We start from the raw sequence: 19,802 nt of genomic DNA, 5'->3' as shown, positions 1-19,802 counted from the left end.
TTTAGTTCTTAGACCAGCCTGAAGAACCTAGAAGGGTGGGGGAAAGTTTTCTTCCTCCTCAACACAAGTCAATAAATTACAAAATGGTCATTTAAAACAGGTGCCTTTTCATTTGTGGAACTACCCATTGCCAGGGCGCATGACTTGGTAAACTGAATATGGACTCTCTTCACCTCCTTGGTCCAATTCTCCTGTGCAGAGCACAGACTGTGACCTAGACTGGACTTATCTAGGTGAAGAAAATTTAGAGTAGAGGGGATAGCAGAGGAAAGGAGGAACTCAAGGCTTAAATGTATGTCTCTTGAAATTGAAACCTAAGAGAAAATCAGCCTAATTTGAATGAAACATTTCTAGAATTGTTTTCTCAGACCGTGACAGCATGAGAGTACCTACCTGGCTGAGCTGCACAGAAGCCACCAGCAGGTACACAGAGCACACATTTAAGCATTTGCCAAGATAGAAATTGGACCCACTAGGCTTGAGCTTCCTGGGGTGACTCTACTTGTCATTTTACCCATTAAGATCGTGTAACATGGTTTCACAATAGCAAATCAAAGTAAGGCTGGTGGTATTCCTACGATTACAATAAAATTAGAATGGCTTAATTAGTAAAACATTAACTGGCAGGATTCCTATAAGTAAAAATGTACATATTTAAGGTGGCTTATTGTAACATTTATAACATTTATTTTATAATATACTAATTCGTATGTAAAAGTGAATGTAAATTGCCAGAAATTAACATGCAATGTGAAGAAAAGTCCTTTTATCCTCTGCAACTGTAGCATTTGGCAGATTCAGGAATAAATAATCTTTTGTGGCAAGGGTATGCCTTATCAAACATATGCAGATCAGCACTAATTAATGCTAATTAAGGTTTCCTGTCTATCTAGTTGGAAAAACGTCCAAATGTTATGAAATCCAGTTAGTATGCCTATTACGCTAATTGTTTTATATGGGGTGGTTCTTAATTAAAATATGTAAATTGACCTTAATTGCTATATACTAATGGGGGTTCATGTTATCTCACTAAAAGTGACAAGATGGTGAGGAGGGGTACTTAAAGGAATAATTCTGATAGCTCCTTAACTAAATGACCTTTACTCAAAATTAATTTTAATTGGAAGCTGGCTAAAGAAACATTTTTTTTGTCTGTTTCTTTTTAGTTTTTAGCAATGTAAGAATGTTACTCTTCTTTGTTAATACAGCTTTAGAAGCAGTATGGATCGTTAATTACACTTAACAAGCAAGTTAATTTGACTGTTTACTGTTTATAGTTATCAGGAAGTTATTGATATCCTCATTTCAGTCTTAGGAAAAATTAGTTCTCATTGAATGTGAATTTATGGTTAGAATCATATAGGTAAGTCAACCTAGTTAGTTTGTTAGAATCTGTGTTAAAGTTTGATGAGCCAATAATGCTAATATGTACTCCTTAGCTGATTTATATTGAAATTACTTTTTAGAAAAAAAAATCTTTTTCTTTACAAACATTAACTCTTATTTGAGTTAAAATCTCATTGGAGATGCTTAGATTAAATAGACTGAAATGATTTTCTTACATTTTACTTATCGCATTTTTTTTTTTTTTTTTTTTTGCGGTACCTGGGCCTCTCACTGTTGTGGCCTCTCCCATTGCGGAGCACAGGCTCCGGACATGCAGGCTCAGCGGCCATGGCTCACAGGCCTAGCCGCTCTGCAGCATGTGGGATCTTCCCGGATCGGGGCACGAACCCGTGTCCCCTGCATCGGCAGGCGGACTCTCAACCACTGCGCCACCAGGGAAGCCCTCGCATTTTTATTTATTATTTAATTGCAGACAAATTAAAGTGTGTATGCCCAAAACCAGTGTAAATGAATTTACATATTTTTCCACTATGCTAACCTTACAATTATACGAAGTAATTTAAGTAAAGATAACAAATATTTTATTTTACTTTTTCATTTGAAAGTAGTTTATGTTCAACTGTAATTTAAAATATATTAAAAATGTGAGGCAGGACTTAGTAGAATACTGTCATATGGAAATGAGCATAGAATGAAGATAACAGTTTTTCCTTTGTAGAAAGGAGACCCAATATCTTTATTCTTTCAACAGGACATAGTGACAAATGTTTCACCCAGAATCATCCGGGGGACCACCTCCGGCCCCATGTATGGCCCTGGACAAAGCTCCTTCCTGAATATTGAGCTCATCAGTGAAAAAACAGCTGCATATTGGTGTCAAAGTGTCACTGAACTAAAAGCTGACTTTCCAGACAATGTAAGTGTGATTTAACGTCTAAAACAAAAGAATTGGCATAAGTTGGTGAATGTTTATTTAAACATCCAATTCATAGGCTTATAAATATTAATGTGTATAATATATTTTATTAAAGAATCTGCCAGTTGCTTTGCTGATGCATAGAAAGATGAAAAAGAAAGAAATGCTCAAGAACTCATAAAAATCTGCACAATGTGAGGCTTTATTATAAATGGGTGCCATGTAGATGGAAGAAGTATCTACATAAGCAGGAGGAAGAGAAATGAAATACTCATTGTATTGAGTTGGTTTTCACTGTATGTGGCTAGTATTTATGAAGGTGATGACCTTAGGAAGAAATTGCAGACTATAAATCATTTTAGATATAAAGCTGAGGCAGAAGCAGAATTTCTTGTATAGTTTAGATTTTTTCAGTGGGAAATAATGCACCAAACACCTTTATTCTGAATGAGTCAACTAGCCTTTATAAAATGTTTTTTTCTTCTAAAGTACTATACACAAATATTACAGTAATATCAGGCTTATGTATGATATTTCATTTTTTTCTGGATTTTATATATTGCCTATATTTTTTTAGTCCACAGATAGTATTTTCTCTTCAATAATTGGTTAGTGTTGTCTTTAATGTCATTCATTCATTCTCCTCCTCCTCCCCCCAGCCCCCTTCACCATACACACACATGAACACACACACATTTCTCTCTCTCTCACTGAGCTGGTGGTGAATTGAGGTTGAAGTTTGGGGCGATGTATGTTTGCATTGTAGAAAATATTTCAAAGACAAATGAGAACACTTCAAGTATTCTAATAATAAATATTTTAAAATCTAATGAAATTTGTGGATGTTTGCCCACAAACTGATAAATCAGGAAATTTTACGAAGGAACTTTAGCTATCACACTATCACCTAGCTCATCAAGTTTCTTTTTCTGTTTTAGAAGGCTCTAATTGTTTCAAAATTCTCTCTTATCTTGAAACAAAATATAATCACAGAAGATACAATTTATCTTCCTCAATTCAACCCTTCAGATGTGAAGGGAACTATAAAGGCCATCTGAAATCTATAGCTTCTGCTCAGGAATTTTTCACTTCCTGAGCTTGATGTTGCAATTATCTGTTTGCACATTATATAATCAACTCTAGTAACAATTTTGTTGGACTATTTGTGTTTAAAAGAATCCACATGTTTTGGGAAGCTTTTCTCAGAATGACAAGGACAAAAAGTGGTCAACCATAGAAATAATTATTAATATATTTTTAAACAATCTACCGTGTTAAGTAATACTATGCTAGGTACTGAACATGCAATAAAATAATAATAAATGGTAATAAGTGTGAGCACTTACATAGGATTCACTCTGTGCTAGGTATGGTTATAAATGCTTTATGTATTTTAACACTCATTTAATTTTTCAACAACTTTATAAGATAGGTAGTATTATTTTCCCCATTTCACAGATGAGGAACTGAGGCACACAGAGTTAAGTAGCATGCATGCCCAAGGTTCACAGCTATTATATGGTGAAGCCAGAATTTGAACTTGAAATTTGATTTTAGCATCCATGCTCCTGTCTAGTAATAGTGTTCACTAGTGCACCTGCTTATATTGCAATATCATTTCAGTCCCTTAAAGGCTCAGTGTTACTTATATTAATGCAAAATAAGAACAGTATGAAATATTCTTTCAATAGTATTTAGATGAGCCAATGTATCTGAAAAAAATCCCTTTTTCTGGAAAATAACACCTACCAATAACTTGTCTTAAGCTCACCTGATACTTTCTACCCTCTCTTGAGGAGGAGTAAGATGTTATAATAATGGCCTCCAAGAAATGACAGTAAGTAGACAAGAAAGTTGAGACAAAACCCTTGCTTTGTGATCCTACAGTCAAGCAGAAAGACTTGAACACATTTAAATGTTCTTTTCAATTTCCCTGGAAATAATTTTCTTCTCCTATAACACTTTTTCTTCTGAGAAAACAATGCAGCTTTTCTTGTTTCTAATTATTTCACCATTTAGATTATATTCATTATTCTTTTTCTGTATTCTTAGAATTAATTTCTAACATTTTTACTCCCCATATGAAAGATAACATTTTAAATACAATTAAAATGGCATTCCCATTTGAACCCATAGAAATAGTATGTGTGCACCTAGATATTGCCATGCTGAGAGCAGAATGTCCCCCACTGTTTTGGAATTACTCTGATGCCAAACCCAATGAGCTGAATGAAAGAAGGTGACCCTTCATTTTCCACGTTTAATTATCACTCTCACTGGAGTTTTCCCACATCATTCTCGAGCGCGTGGCTGCCACCTTTAATGACAGGGATCAGATAATTCAACCTATTATGGCAGCTTCTAAACAAGGGCTAACTTTTCTGAAAAAGGAATTGTGCGGGGGGTGGGGGGGGGCGGGGCATATAGTTCAGCTAACATCAGCAGCCAGTATCTTTCTTTCCAGAGAAAGTAGGCACCAGCTGACCATGAACTAGAGGAGACAGCTGGAAGAACATGTTGAATATAAAGACATTAAGACCCCCCTGAAATATATTGTAAGGGCTTGTTTCTTAACTGTCACAGAATTATACCAAAGCCTACACTTATACCAGATTTCTGCTTGGCTTTCAAAGTTTCCTTTTATTTACCTGTGAATTAAACTTGGCACACTGATCATTGTAGTGACAATTTATTACTAAGAGTTTTTTTCTTTTCTTTCCTAAGCTGAGATTTTGCAATGCTTATTATGAAATGTATTGTGTAATTAGGGCTTACAGAAATCAATTTTAAGTGAATCCTTTAATTCTCACTGCAAAAACCTTAGACATCATATACTTTAGGCTTGCAAAAAATTTTTAGCAAGAAATACATGCTGCATTTTGTCTGAATGCACTGAATTAGCAAGCAAAGACTGGCATTTTCTATCATTTGTGGCAGCTAAAGTGAGAGTTAGGCAAAAGATAGGGATTCATCAGTGAATCAGCTGGTGAAGATAGAAAAGGGAATGATGGCTTTGTTAGAGAAATTAATAAGGGAAGAACAATTGGTATGTAAATATACTTCTATTATAAGACACCTCATTTCTACTGAAACCCATTCTCAGTTTATTACTGAGAGATCGGCATTGCACACATTATGTTCAAAATGACTCCAAAGAAGTTGCTCTCCGTCAGCATTCTGAAGATGCTTTCCTGACCAGTAGCCTCTAAATACAGAGTTGTTAACCTTGTGTGTGTGCCATGGCCTCCATAAGCACCCTGGTGAAGCCTAAAAGCCTCTTTTAGAATACTGTTTTTCAATGCATAAAACAAAATTCATAAGGTAATAAAGGATTCCCGTTATATTAAAATAAAATTCTTGAAATATTTTAAAAAATATGATGTAGTAAAATATGTTACTCTTTAGTAAGGCACTAAAAATACAATCTAATAGCAGATCTGCTACCTACTGCTGTCTTGATATAATGGTGACTCCAACTGATACCCTGAGATAGCTGCAGCAACTCTACATCTCTATGTGATTTTCTCTGGTTTCTGTTGGTGCAAAGCACACTGGCTTGTTGCTTCATGATGGAGGAAGTGCTAAATTTCAGTGAGAGACTAGTGAAAATAAAGACCTAATTTTTTTTTCCATCCAAGTTCATGAATTTTCTGTTTTCTATCAGGGGTTCTAAGGACCTCACATTAAGAACCTGTGTCCAGTGTTTCTCAATTCTGGTTGCATATTAGAATCTCCTAGAGAGCTTCAAAAATGATATTTATGGTTAGGCCCTATACTAGTTGAATCAGTTTAGAATTCTGGCATGGATACAGTGAATATAGATCTGTGTGTGTGTATGTATGTGTATAGATATGTATATGTGTATGTGAGTGTGTTTATATTTTTTATAAAGTTCCTCAATTGATTCCACTATATATACCATCAATGTCACTCATGAACTTTGGCATATATCATTAAATATTTATAAAACTCCTATACCGGAACTATTTACTGGGAGCTGTTTATATGTGCTAAGGGTTTTATGTATCTGTGAAACAGAGATTTTCCCCATTTTACAGATGAGGGAACTGACATTTAGAGACACTGCATTAACTGTCCAGATGACACAGTTAGTAAGTAAATGCTTTGGGACTGGAAATCTTTCCATTACACCATGAAGAGGTGTTCTATTTGACCATAAAGAACCTGAGAAATTAAGAACATACATATTACAATCCTCCCTTGTCAACCCACTCAGATGGGCCAATTAGATTGAGCTTTCTCAGCTGCAGACTGTCAAAAGAAAAAACAAAACAAAACAAATCTTTTCATTTGACAAAGAAAGTTCTGTCATCAGTCAATCATTATCTTGTCATTAGTTCCAGTGAAGAACACTTTATAGCTCAGCTCTTTTTGCTTTGCAGGGATGTAGGTGTCTATAGAAAACAATGCCAGTGACTCAATGTGGACCTTGGCTTGAATTGTTACCTGGCCTCGTTTTAAGTTCTGTATTTGAAAATAGGGAATTCGAGGGACTGAGTCAGATCTAGGTATCCTCCAAGTAGGAGGATGCTCCCTACTTATTCAGTGGACATTCGTCACCCCATTACTCCTGCACAATCTTCTTACAGGTGCCACAAAGTCCGGCTCAGCAGAAGTGGTCTTCCTTTTCTTTGAAGTATGTATAATTAAGTCCAGCTAATTAGAAATAGGGGATTGTGTTACCCATTCAGTCTGTTCAGATAAATTTGTAACAAATGGAACTACAATAAATGTATTGTCAGGAAGCAATGATCAGTGTAAGTTCATTACTTTTGCTTTCTGATCACAGAGCTTACAAAGCACAAACAGCACCTTATCTCTTCTCTCCTCGTATCCCAAAAAGGGTATTCACCAACAGAAACGTAAGAGTCTCTGTAACTGGAGGCATTCCTTCTTTGTTCCATCTGGAATTATTTAAGCTTATAATGTCCCTGTTTCTGTAAATGTCTACATATTCCCATGCTGATTTATTTTAAGTAAATTAGAAAACTGCTGGATCAGGTATTGAAGGGAAGCTTAGTATATCCTCCAGGAAGCTCTTCTCTTTTTTACACCGCAGCTTAAGTAATGATTTTGTAATATTGTTTGTTTATTCCAGAGGACATAGATATTTCCCAGCCTCGCTTTTTTGCTAAAATCCAGGACAATTATCTAGTGGCATTACTTTATTATTTCTTTTTAAAAAGATCTGTCTAATATACAAAAATCAAAATAAATCCAAAATGATTCACAATTAGCCATAGGCCAAGCACTAATTTGGTTATGCCCAACAAACCTTAAAGACCAGACCTGAAAGGATAAAAATATGTCCAAGTAGTTTAACTGCAACTCATAAAAAAGCTCAAGAATATTTATAGGAATACAAAATATCTAGTACCAAAAAGAGAAAGTTCAATGTCTGGCATCCAATTAAAAATTACCTAGTATGTAAAGAAATAGGAAAATAGCCCCAAAATAATAAAAAAAAATCGATCAGTTAAAACTGATATGATGTTAAAATTAACAGGCAAGTACATTAAAACTGTTATTCCATATATTCAAAAGGCTAAGTTAAGCCATGGAAGATAGAAAAAAGACCTAAATCAAAATTCCAAGCATGAAAACTACAACGAAAAGGATGGAAAACACACTGGAAGTTATTATCAGCATATTGGCACTGAAGAAGAAATAATTAGTAAATTTGAAAATACAGCAATAAAAACTATCCAAAGTGAAACACACACACACAAACACACACACATACACACAGAGGTTGAGAGAGAGAGAGAGAAGAAAGTAAACATACCATTTGTGAGCTGGGGAAAACTTCAAGTGGCCTAATATGTACTGGAATTCCTGAAATTTGAAGAAATAACAGACCAAACTTTCCCAATTTTTCTTAAAACTCTAAGCCTCCCAGTATGCAAACAAAACAAAAGCAAACAAATAAAAATAATAAACAAGAAACTTGATGAACTCCAAGCACAAGAAACATGAATAAAATTACACCAAGGTACTACATCCTAATCAAATTAATTAAACCATTGATAAAGAGGAAAACTTCAAAGCAATCAGGGACAAAAAGCATGTTCCATAAAGAGGAACCTAACATAAGGGTTACTGCTCTGATTTGTCATCAGAAACAGTGCAAGTTAGAGGTCATCTTTAAAGTGCTGAAAGATTTAAAAAACAAGCAAACAAAAACTGTTAACCTAGATTTCAAAATTCAGTAACATATCTTTCAGAATACAGTGAAATAAGTACTTTTTCAATCAAAAAAAGATGGAAAGAATTCATCACTAGGAATCTTCACTACAGGAAATGTTAAAAGAAAATGTTTATGTTGAAGGAAAATGATGCCAGGTTGAAATATGGATCTACACATAGGAGTAAAGAGCACCAAGATTTGTAACTACATGGGTAAATAATTTTTTAAATTATTTATTCACTTTAGTAGGTAATTGGTTGTTTAAACAAAAACATATTATAAGATAGTGTGGGGAGTTTATAGCATACATGAAGGTAAAATATATGACAACAATAGTGCAAAAGTTGTGAGGAAGAAATGGAAGTATACTACTGTAAGCTTCTAAAACCTTATGAAGTTTTATATCCCTTGAAGGTAGACTGTGATAACTTAAAGATATATGCTCTAAGCTCTATACAACCACTAAAGTAATGTGACTTAGTTACAGATAAAACATGAAAAATAAAGGTGTAAGATAGAATTAAACAAAGTACTCACACCAAAAGAAAGTAAAATTAAACCTAACTGTATCAATAGTCAAATTAATTGTAATTGGTCTAAACATCTCAATTAAAAGGCAGAGATTTTCATATTTGGTTAAAAAAAAAGCAAGATTCAACTGTATGCTGCCTACAAGAAAAAACAATTTAAAATATGAAGACACAAATAGGAGAATATTGAAGCAATGGAAGGAGATATACAATGGTAATTCTATTCAAATACAATCTCATAATACTGATAGCAAAGTAGTTATAAAAGCAAAGAATATTATCAAGGGCAAAAAAAGATCAACTTATAATGATGAAAAAAATTCATCCAGAGTTGATGACAATCCTAAATGTTTTATGACTTAATAACAGAGCTCAAGAAACCTGAATAAAAAACTGATAGAGCTGCAAGGAGCAATGGGAAAACTCAAAATTATAATTGGAGATTTCCATACCTACCTGTCAGTAATTAATAAAACAATGGAATGAGGCTGTTGAGGATTTGAAAAATGCTATCAACTTATCTAATTGACGTTTATTGGACACGCCATCCAAAGTCAACAGAATACACAGTCATTTCAAGTACATGCATAATATTTACTACAATAGGCCATATTCTGAGCCATAGAAGAAGTCTCAGCAATTAAAAAAAAATTAAATCATCCAAGGTATATACTCTGCCCCCAACAGAATTACATTTGTAATCAAAATAGGAATGTATTTGGAAAATCTCCAAATATTTAGAAAATAAATAATATACTTCAATAACCCTTGGTTAAAAGAGGAAATCACAAGCAAAATTAAAAATTATTTTGAATGGAATGAAAATTAAAATACAAAATGTTAAAATTTGTGATATACCATACAAGCATTACTTGAGGGAAAATCTGTGGTATCAAATACATGTATCAGAAATGAAGAAAGATCTCAAATGAATGACTACAACTTCCACCTTTAAAAACTAGAAAAAGAGAAAATTAAACCCAAAATAAATAACGTAAAGGACATAATGAAGATTAGAGGAGGAAATTGATGAAATAAATAACAGAAAAATAATTGAAAATGTCAAGGAACGTAAAGCTGATTCTTTAAGAAGACAAATAAAATTGATAAAACTTTAGCCAGACTGATCAGGAAAAAAAAGGGAAAAGAAACATAACTTACCAATATAGGGAATGAGAGAAGTAACACCACTGCAGATTTTACAGATATAAAACAGAAAATTACAGAATATTATTAACAATTTTATGCAGATAATCAACTTAGGTGAACTGGACAAATCCCTTTTAAAGACACAAATTTTCAAAGTGTATTCAAGAAGCAATGGATAACGTTAAAGAAATTGAATTACTGGTTTAAAACATTTCCATGAAGAAAACTACAAGCCCAGATGGCTTCATGAGTGAGTTTTACCAATCATTTAAGAAAGAATAATGCCAATTCTACACCTACTTTTTCAGAAAAGAAAAACAGAGGAAATACTTACTAACTAAATCTGTAATGCCACACTTTGATATCACAACCAGATAAAGGCAGGACAAGAAAAGAAAACTATGGACCAGTGTTCCTCATTAACGTAGATGCAAAAGTTCTAAACAAATTTACAAATATTAACCAACAATATATAAAGAATATAATACCTCATGAACAAATGAGGTTTATTCCAGGAATTCTGGTAGGTTTAACATTTGAAAATAATATAATTCACATAAGTTGCAAACTAAATAATAACAACAACACAAACAGGAAAAAACATTCGAAGAAATTCAAAAATCCTTTCCTAACTTTTAAGTAATTTCAGCAAACTAAGAATATGAGTAATTTCTTAGCCCTCTAAAATGCATTTTAAAAAAATCCTAGAGCTAACATCCTAGTTAATGGTAAAAGACTGAATGCTTTCTTCCTAAGGGAAATAAAATAATGATATTTGCTTTTGCCATTTCTAGTATACATTGTGCTAGAGTTCCTGTACTGTTAAATAAGAGAAGACAAATAAAAGATATGCACATTGCAAAGGAAGAAGTAAAACTACCTTTATTCACAGATGACATGATTATGTAGAAAATCTGACTGAATATACCAATAAAAACCACTTTATTTACAAAAGCAGGCAGCTAGGTTACAAGTTACTGTTTTCAGATTTGATTTTTTAAAGAGTTGCATTAAAATACTGTTTATCTTTATTACTAACTTTTCTTGCACTCCGTTAAATTCTGCACTCCAGGCAAATGCCTAACGACTCAACCTAGCCTTGGCCTACCAAAATACAACTTTAAATAATAAATGAGTTTAGCAAGATTGAAGATACAAGATCAACATTTAAAAATCATTTGTACTTTTTATATACTAGCAATTAACAATTGGAAACTGAAATAAGTATATCTTATAAATATATCAGTATAGCAAAAAAATGAAATAGGGGTAAATTTGACATAAGATGTGAAAGATGTGAACACTGAAAACTACAATATATTACAATAGAAATTAAAGAATTAAGTAAATGGGAGGCTATATCATGTTCAGTGATCAGAAGAGTCACTATTGTTAAGATGTCAAGTAACCTCATTGATTTAAAGGTAAAATGAAATTACAATAAAAATATTAGCATGATTTTTTTGCAGAATTTAACCAGTTGATTCTGAAATTCATATGGAAGTATAAAGAACTTACAGTAGCCAAAATAATTAAAAAAGAAACAAGTTGGAAATCTAAAACTTTCTGATTTCAAGACTTATTTTAAAACTACAGTAATTAGGATAGTGTGGCATTGGCGTAAAGATAGATAGACAAATAGATTAATGGAGCAGAATAACAAGTCCAGAAAACAACCTACAAATTATTTATATGAACAAATGATTTTTGACAAAGATGCTAAAAGGAAATTCAATGGACAGCATTTAGTCTTTTCAACACATGATGCTGGTAAAATTGGGTATCCATATGCAAAAAATAAAAATAAAATAAATGACTCATGTCTGACATGACATATAAAAATTAACTCAAAATATTCATAGACCCAAATGACAAACCTAAAACTATAAAACTCCTTTAAAAAAAAAAAGGGAGAAAGACTCTGTTATCTTAGGTTAGAGAAATACTGAATATTTCTTAGATGCATACCGAAAGTATAGTCTTTGAAAGAAAAAGATGATAGATGTGATTTCTTCCAAATTAAAACTTCGGTCTTCAAACCTGTTGCTAAGAAAATGAAAATACAAACTACAGACTAAGAAAAATATTTGCAAATCATGTATCTGGTAAAAGACTTATATCCAAAATGTTTAAAGGACTTTCAAAACCCCGTAATAAGAAAGCAAACAACCCTTCCCACTTTGAGCAAAACATGTAAAGAGACATTTCACCAAAGAAGATCATGAATGACAAATAAGCACAAGAAAAGGTGCTCAACATCATTAGTCATTATAGAAATCCAAATTAAAACCACAGTGAGATATACATCTATTAGAATGTCTAAAATTTGTAAGACTGATCATATCAAATGTTAGCAAGGATATGGAACTACAAGAGCTCTCATACATTGCTAGTGGTGAAACCACTTTTGAAAATAGTTTGGTAGTTTCTTAAAAAGTTAAACATACACCTACCATATGACCCAGATAATCCACTTTTGGCTATTTACCCAAGAAACACCAAAACATATGTCCATACAAAGACTTGTACAGGACAGTTCACAGCAGCTTTATTTGTAATAGCAAAAAACTGAATGATTCAAATGCCCAGCTGAATAGATCAACAAATTATGGTGTATGTATACAATAAAATACTACTTAGTAGTAAGAAGAATGAACTATTTGATACATATAACATGGATTAATCTCAAAAATGATGCTGAGAAAAAAAAAGCCAGCCCCTCTCCCCCTCAAAAAATACATATTTTATGATAAAACTGTAGAAACTGTTAACTAATCTATAGGGATGTAAAATAGATTAATGGTTGCCTCATAGACAGGGGAGGAGTTGGAGGGAGGGATTATAAAGCGTCGCAAGGAAATTTGGGGGCATGATAGACATATTCATTATCTTGATTGTGATGATAGTTTCAAAGTATATAAAATTGTAAGCTTTAAATACATGCAATTATTATATGTTATACTTTATATAATTTATAGTATATAGAGAATTATATTTCAATAAATCTGTTTTAACATATTCAATAGGTTACATTTAAAATTATAAAAGCACTTTTCATGGGATGTGCCCTGGGAATTAATCCCAGATTGGATTAAATGGCTAAACTGCTGTCACCCGGCTGTTCAATCCCTACCCATTGCCCAAGCCACCAGTCAATTATTACCTTCCGTGAAATTTTCTAGTGTTTTGATTGTATTCACTTTGATATGGAGACATGGGAATTAACGTGAGGTTAAAAATGATGTTATGCAGTGTTAAGAAAGAAAAGAAATGTTGGGTGTTTTTTTAAGCTTCTGCTTTGTGGGAGATTAAAATGCTAGGGCTTTATCTCATTCAGTAAAGGGAAAATCTTAAGAAAATCCTTCAAAGCTTTTAGTCACTTTATATATACAAGCATTAACTGCCTGCAACATACTTTTTCTCAAATTCTCCTCCACTTTGTAATTTGTCAGGCTGCCTTTTGGGTAACAATATTGTCTCCTCAGTTTGGAAGTATAGCATCCAACACACTGAACCATGTTGAAAGAGACCCTGGGGATGGCGATGTTGCATTGAATTTAGACTCTTTCTTGATTATATACTAGCTCATGAGAGAGGCAGTGGATACAATTTATCAATTATATATGTTTGCTACATAACCAGACCATGTCATAAACTAAAAACAAAGCCCATACTCAAACCGCTGAAGAGGTTTGCTCAGTGGACTCATTTACTTAATATCAATTTGGTAATATTTCACATCAGTCAGTGTTCTGTTTTTGTGGAGAAATCAACTCTAATGCATTCTTCTCTTAAAGTATTAGGAAAACTAGGAGAGAGAAAGGATAAAGTAAAACCTCTTACTGCCCCTGACCCCTCAAGTCCCTAACTGTATCTTTTTTTTTTTTTTTTTAAATCTTGAAGGGCCCATTTAATTTATTATTTTTTTTTAAAATCTCCAACATTTTATGAGAGGCTAAAAGTTGGAGATTGTTAAATAGAGGCTGTTATTTAACATAAGATACTATAGTTATGTGTGTTACATTAACTTTGTTACAAACTACTTATTCTATTTTACTTTTTTTTTTGCCACTGGGCATTTTATTATTTTACACTGTACCGTACAGGGAATATTCCAGAGATTTATTTTTCACAAGGAGCAAATTTCATATTTTTCCCCTTAGGTCTTCTAAGGTATTTACTTAAAATTATTCTCTTTATTCTTTAAGACAATTTTCAAAAAAATAAATACTTAGTACTATTTTAACAGTCTATAGACTGCTCTTTAATAACTGTCTTTCTATTTCAACCATTATTTATGTTTGGGTAATTGTTTCAATTTAATCAGAATTTAAAACTATATCTGTGATGCACAAATATGAACTAATTAATTGTAAACAATCTAAAAGGAGAATGGTCACGGAGGCACTGGACTTCTAATTTAATCACTAGGCAAATTTAGTACTTCATCCTTAAAATATCACAAATGAGGCAAACTTTAGTAGAACAAACATGTGTAAAATGAACCCTCTAATTTACTTAAAATTTCACTCTGTGGGATGTGTCTTCATTTTAAGAATCAAAGTCATGAAAATATACATTAAAATGAGGTCCATTAATACTGGTAGCTTGTGATTATCATTTTAATAACAGATAGAGAAGAATTATGGAATTACGAATGAAATACAACAGTAAAGATATGATATTTTTGCCAGTAGCTTCTACTTTTCTACCAAGAGTGCATTTCATAACCGTGTTAAGAGAAGAGAGATTTTAAAAAAAGAAGGAAGGAAGAAAAAAAAAAAAAAACACATTTTTTGGCAAGGAGCCATTTCCCAAGGCAAGCCCTGAATCTTAACAGAAGGAAAAGAAGCAAGAATTTGACAAAGAGATTTTATGAATTCAAATAACCTTGTAAGGAATACATGAATATCATCCCCATTTTGTATTAGAATCTGATATCCAGATGAAGGTAATTTCCCAAGGATATTTCTTAGACTGTTAGTGGTAAAATTTCAAATTGATGACAGAGGTCTGATGTACAAACACTCACAATAGAAAAAAAAGTATTTTTTAAAGTCAAGCTTCAGAATACTTAAAAATGTCCATGTATGATTCACTTTTTCTTTTCACCTGGATTTTCCTCCCCTTCTGGTGGAGGTGCTAAAGAGCAGAGAAATGGGAAAGGTAATCAGCCAGAGGGAAGAGAAGAAGCAAAGACCTAGATAATTCACAAACTGGAAAATGAGCTCCTAACTAATCAAAACTGGATTGTAAATAAGATAGAGAGAATTTATGCATCCCTGGTATTGGCCTGAATAGCATTTGCACCCAGTCCAAGGAAAGTATTTGTGAATTTCACAGTTGGTTATTTTTTCTCCCTTTGAGATTTTTCCTAAGCTAATTATCCATTATGTACATGAAGCAAAGAAATAACTTATCATTAAAGTCATTTTTGAGGTAGATACTTCACTTTGCATGTTGTTAAAATGCCTAGAGTATTAATAAAGAATGAGTTAACTATTAATACAGCTTCTTTGGGGAGTTTCTGATCTATATACTGATCACCCAAAAGGAAATTTTGTGTAATATTTTATTCATGAAAAATTTAGAGAAGTAACTAGATTAACTAATCTTTCCATAATAAATAATTTAACTTTGTGCTTCTTTTTGCATTTTAATTTTTTCATAATGTGTCCTTTAAAAGCCCTAATATTAAAATGATCAGTAACTGTTTTGTGGTTGATTTAGTTTAAATTGTAAATTTAGTTATGGCTCTTGGGTTGCAAGGTTGGGGGGGAGGTGTCAATATAGAAAATGAACATATTTATAGACTGGAAAACTTATGTATGCAATAAGTTTTTAGATGAATTATTAGAAAACAGATTAGAAATCAATGTGAAAATGACATATAACAATAATTTTTGTTGTTACCCAGACTATAATTACACCTCAAATACTTTACATTTAACATACTTTCCTACTTACTATTCAATAAGTTTTTGTATCATGTTTTACGACTCAGAGGTTTTGCCTTACTTCTGCTTAACACCTTCTAAGACCTTCTCAGTTCAAACTCAGCTAGGATAGATACAATATGATTAGATTGTGTCTTTGAATTTCAGGCAGGACTTCTGCTTCTAGTTAGGAGATAGAAAGCCAGAAGAGATTACACTCCCACCCTCAAAAACAGAGTAAGTCAGATAATCAGCAAAATTGGAATTTTTTTTTAAACCCATGCAGATTAACCCAAAAGAAATAAATTCCAGAAAGTGATAAGCTCTTTTTGGGAGAGAAGAGACTCTTGACTGTTTTGCTCCCTGGAAGAATGGTGGGAAGGGAAGGAAATCACAACAGAAAAACCAGTAAAGATTTAAAAATGTTTAATGGATGTGTTTGGAGTGGTATGATGCGTGAGAACCTCAAGGAGCCCAGGCAGAGAACTTGTCAGCCATTAGCAACCAACTCTTTCCCATGTTATTTCATTGCGCTGCCTACCAGATGTGGGGCTGAGGCAGCAGAGCTCAGAGAGATCATCCTGAAGGGAATCAGGACCTTCTCCAATTACAAGGCAGAGGCCTACTGAAGCCTGGGGTGGGGAAAGAGCCCTGAGAGAAATTCTCCGAGGCATTCTAAGCCTTCACCAGTTGTATTGCAGTAGCCCTTTTGAAGGCTTGAGGAAGGCATGCTCAGCAGAAAGATGTTCTGAAGCACGGAAGGCCAGTGTGGAAGGAGAGAGCAAAAAGAACTCCCTGACGACACAAAAAGCTAGCAGCTGGTCTGCAGGCAGCAAGAGACATCCCATGGTTTGGAAAGTTGGTGGCTGGACTAATCATAATAAAGAGACTGGAGTCTTTCTGGGGCTCAGTTTCCAAGTCCTACTGAAGAGAAATTTCTAATCCAACACTCAGACATTTGAAGCCAGTGGAGAACTAGATCTAGTAAAATCAACACAAAGCCCAGACTCAGCTTAACTACAGATTTGATCAACTCAGTCTCCTACATTAGCCGCCTCATAAGGAGGGGTACACCCTTTTCTGAGATAATTTTTATTTATTTAAGTCTCTACTGTTCTTTTACACAGACTATCTGACATACAATGAAAAGTTATAAGGTTTGAGAAAAAAAAAAAATGTGACCCAGGTCAAGAGAGTTTTCTCGCAAGTTGTTTGTAGAAGCATATCCAGAGATAGAATTGGAATTATCAGATAAAGACTCTAGAATTAACATGATAAATGTGAGAAAAAAAAAAAAAAGGGTCTAGTGGAAAAACATTCATGAAAAGATGGTAGAATTTTATCAGAGGGTTGTAAAATATTAAAAAGATCCAAATAGAAATATATAAAGGATACTATTTCAGAAATGAAGAATTCATAGTATAGGCTTGAGGGAGACTGGATATAGCAGAGAGAAGAATCAGTGAAGTTGAAGACAGAGTAAAAGAAATTACCCAAACTGAGAAAACAAAGAAGAAATATGTCATAGTGTCTGAGATCTGTGGGACAATATCAAATCCTCTAACATTCATGTAATTGAATCTTATAAAGAAATGAGAGATTCTAGCACAAGTTATCTATTCGAATAATACCATCTTACAGTGGCTTTCCTTGACTGTCATGTGGAGAGCAGTCCCCTATCACAAACTCCAATAGTACTCATTACTATCAAAATTGTTCCCTTTTATTATTCTACCAATATTTATTGAATATATACTAAGTGTCAGAAACTATTTTAGAATATAATATTCAACTAGACAGTATATTTCAGTATTTCAGTATATATTCAATAATATATTTGTCCCTTTTCTCACAAAACTTATTTCTTCTCTAGAGTGTGAATTTCATAAGGGTAGGGACCTTTTTTATTTTTCCTCATTTGTTCCTGAATCTCTACCTTCTAGAACAGTAGCTTGTACATAGTGGGACTCAATTAATATATCTCAAGAAAAATGAATAAATGAATTTTTCTAAGGGTTAGTTCTAGGCCCTATTTTATAGTGTCTTGCCAAAGATTGTCTGACAAAAACTCCTAAGCCTGTTCTGCTATGTACTATTTCTCTTTCTTTGTTCTTTCCAACCCCCAGGCTCTAGGCTCCACTTCCACATTCTCAAAAGAATTGATTCACATAAGCACATTTTACAGATACAGAAAGGTGTACAGATGTAAACCAGAATTTTTATAAGAGGAACTAGATATGGGAGAAGGGTAATAGTACTTCTATCAATTCATATATAACTCTATCTTGTAATTATTTGCATGTAGTCTCTGTTCTTCCCTCCAGATAGTGGTCTCTTGGTATTCCTAGGGCCAAGGCCCATGCCCAGCCAAGTTCAATTGCTTCTCTGTCATATACATCACGTTATATTATTTAATTTCATGTGGAAGTGGGCATTTCTTAAATTTTTTCAATAATTTATAGAAAATCAGCCATATAATTAAAGGACTCATGCCATGAAAGGTTTGTTTGCTTGTTTGTTTGTTTTTAAAGAAAAGGGAACTGTCAAAATACTTAGTTTAAATTATTATTCCTTTTTTTTTTGTTTTTTTTTTTTTTTGCGGTACGCGGGCCTCTCACTGTGGTGGCCTCTCCCGTTGCGGAGCACAGGCTCAGCGGCCATGGCTCACGGGCCCAGCCGCTCCGCGGCATGTGGGATCTTCCCGGACTGGGGCACGAACCTGCGTCCCCTGCATCGGCAGGCGGACTTTTAACCACTGCGCCACCAGGGAAGCCCTAAATTATTATTCTTATTTAAAAATCCATGTCCCCTGGGCCATGTTGGCCGAGTCTAACAAACAGGTGACCAAATCTAAGTCGATCAGTGATTGATTAGATAGGCTATATCAAATCACACACTTGAATTTTCCAAGGGTAATATTCCTTTCTCATAGTTCTAACTAAGGAACTTCTATGCACCTCCTGTGATGTTCTGATTTATATTAAGATTTACTTCCAATCATCACTGAAACAGCCTTCTAATCTTAGAAATCTGATGATGGTAGAAAAAAATTGGAGTTGCCATTCTTTATCATTCTCAATAAATGTAACTGAATTGTTAAGTCACAGGGTCCTTGAATACCAGAATCTTTGAATCAGTAATTAGCAAGCATCATCTGGCTCAATCTGTTTACTAAGGAGAAAAATGAAGTTTAGAGATATTGGTACCCAAGTCATGCAAAATGGTGTTCAGTTTGTCCACATTTCTTAAGCACCTCATGCCTCTTTCCCTAAATACATGTTTTTTGGTTATTGCTAACCTTCCCTTCCCCCCACCCCCAAATAAAACACACCCAAGAGAATACTATTAAAACCCAGGTGCACATCCTTTAGACTTATATGTTGTCAGTATCTATTAGTCAGGGTATGGTAATTAACGATGACTAAATTAATTAGTAATAATTGCCCATTATTTTGCCAGTTGCTATGCTGAGTAATACCTACTTTGTCACTAATGCACATCACAATTTTAAACAGAAAGTATCTTCCTCACTTTACAAATGTGCATACTAATCCTAAAAAAATAAGTAAATTACCTAAGATAAAAGTGCTAGAAAGTAGCAAAGCCAGGAATTGAACTTCAAAGCTTTCAGTCTCACCAATATGCAACACTTACCTATAACAATATCTACTTAATCATACCTCCTGACCAGAAAGCAAAGCAAAACAAAACAAAAA

At 33.5% G+C, this 19,802-nt stretch overlaps 1 protein-coding gene across 2 annotated transcripts in view; it reads left to right on the top strand.

Annotated features, from left to right (window-relative positions):
- DPYD (dihydropyrimidine dehydrogenase) overlaps positions 1–19,802 on the top strand; it is an 814,043-nt gene that overhangs the window by 470,929 nt on the left and 323,312 nt on the right. For both annotated transcript variants that reach the window (XM_079926015.1, XM_079926014.1), the window contains exon 14: positions 2,099–2,263. In XM_079926015.1, coding sequence (XP_079782141.1) covers positions 2,099–2,263 — 165 coding nt within the window. The remainder of the gene's footprint in view (positions 1–2,098; positions 2,264–19,802) is intronic.

Source organism: Stenella coeruleoalba (assembly GCF_951394435.1).
Source record: "Stenella coeruleoalba genome assembly, chromosome: 1".
NCBI classification, from domain to species: domain Eukaryota; kingdom Metazoa; phylum Chordata; class Mammalia; order Artiodactyla; family Delphinidae; genus Stenella; species Stenella coeruleoalba.
This window is presented reverse-complemented; position numbering and strand designations above follow the sequence as displayed.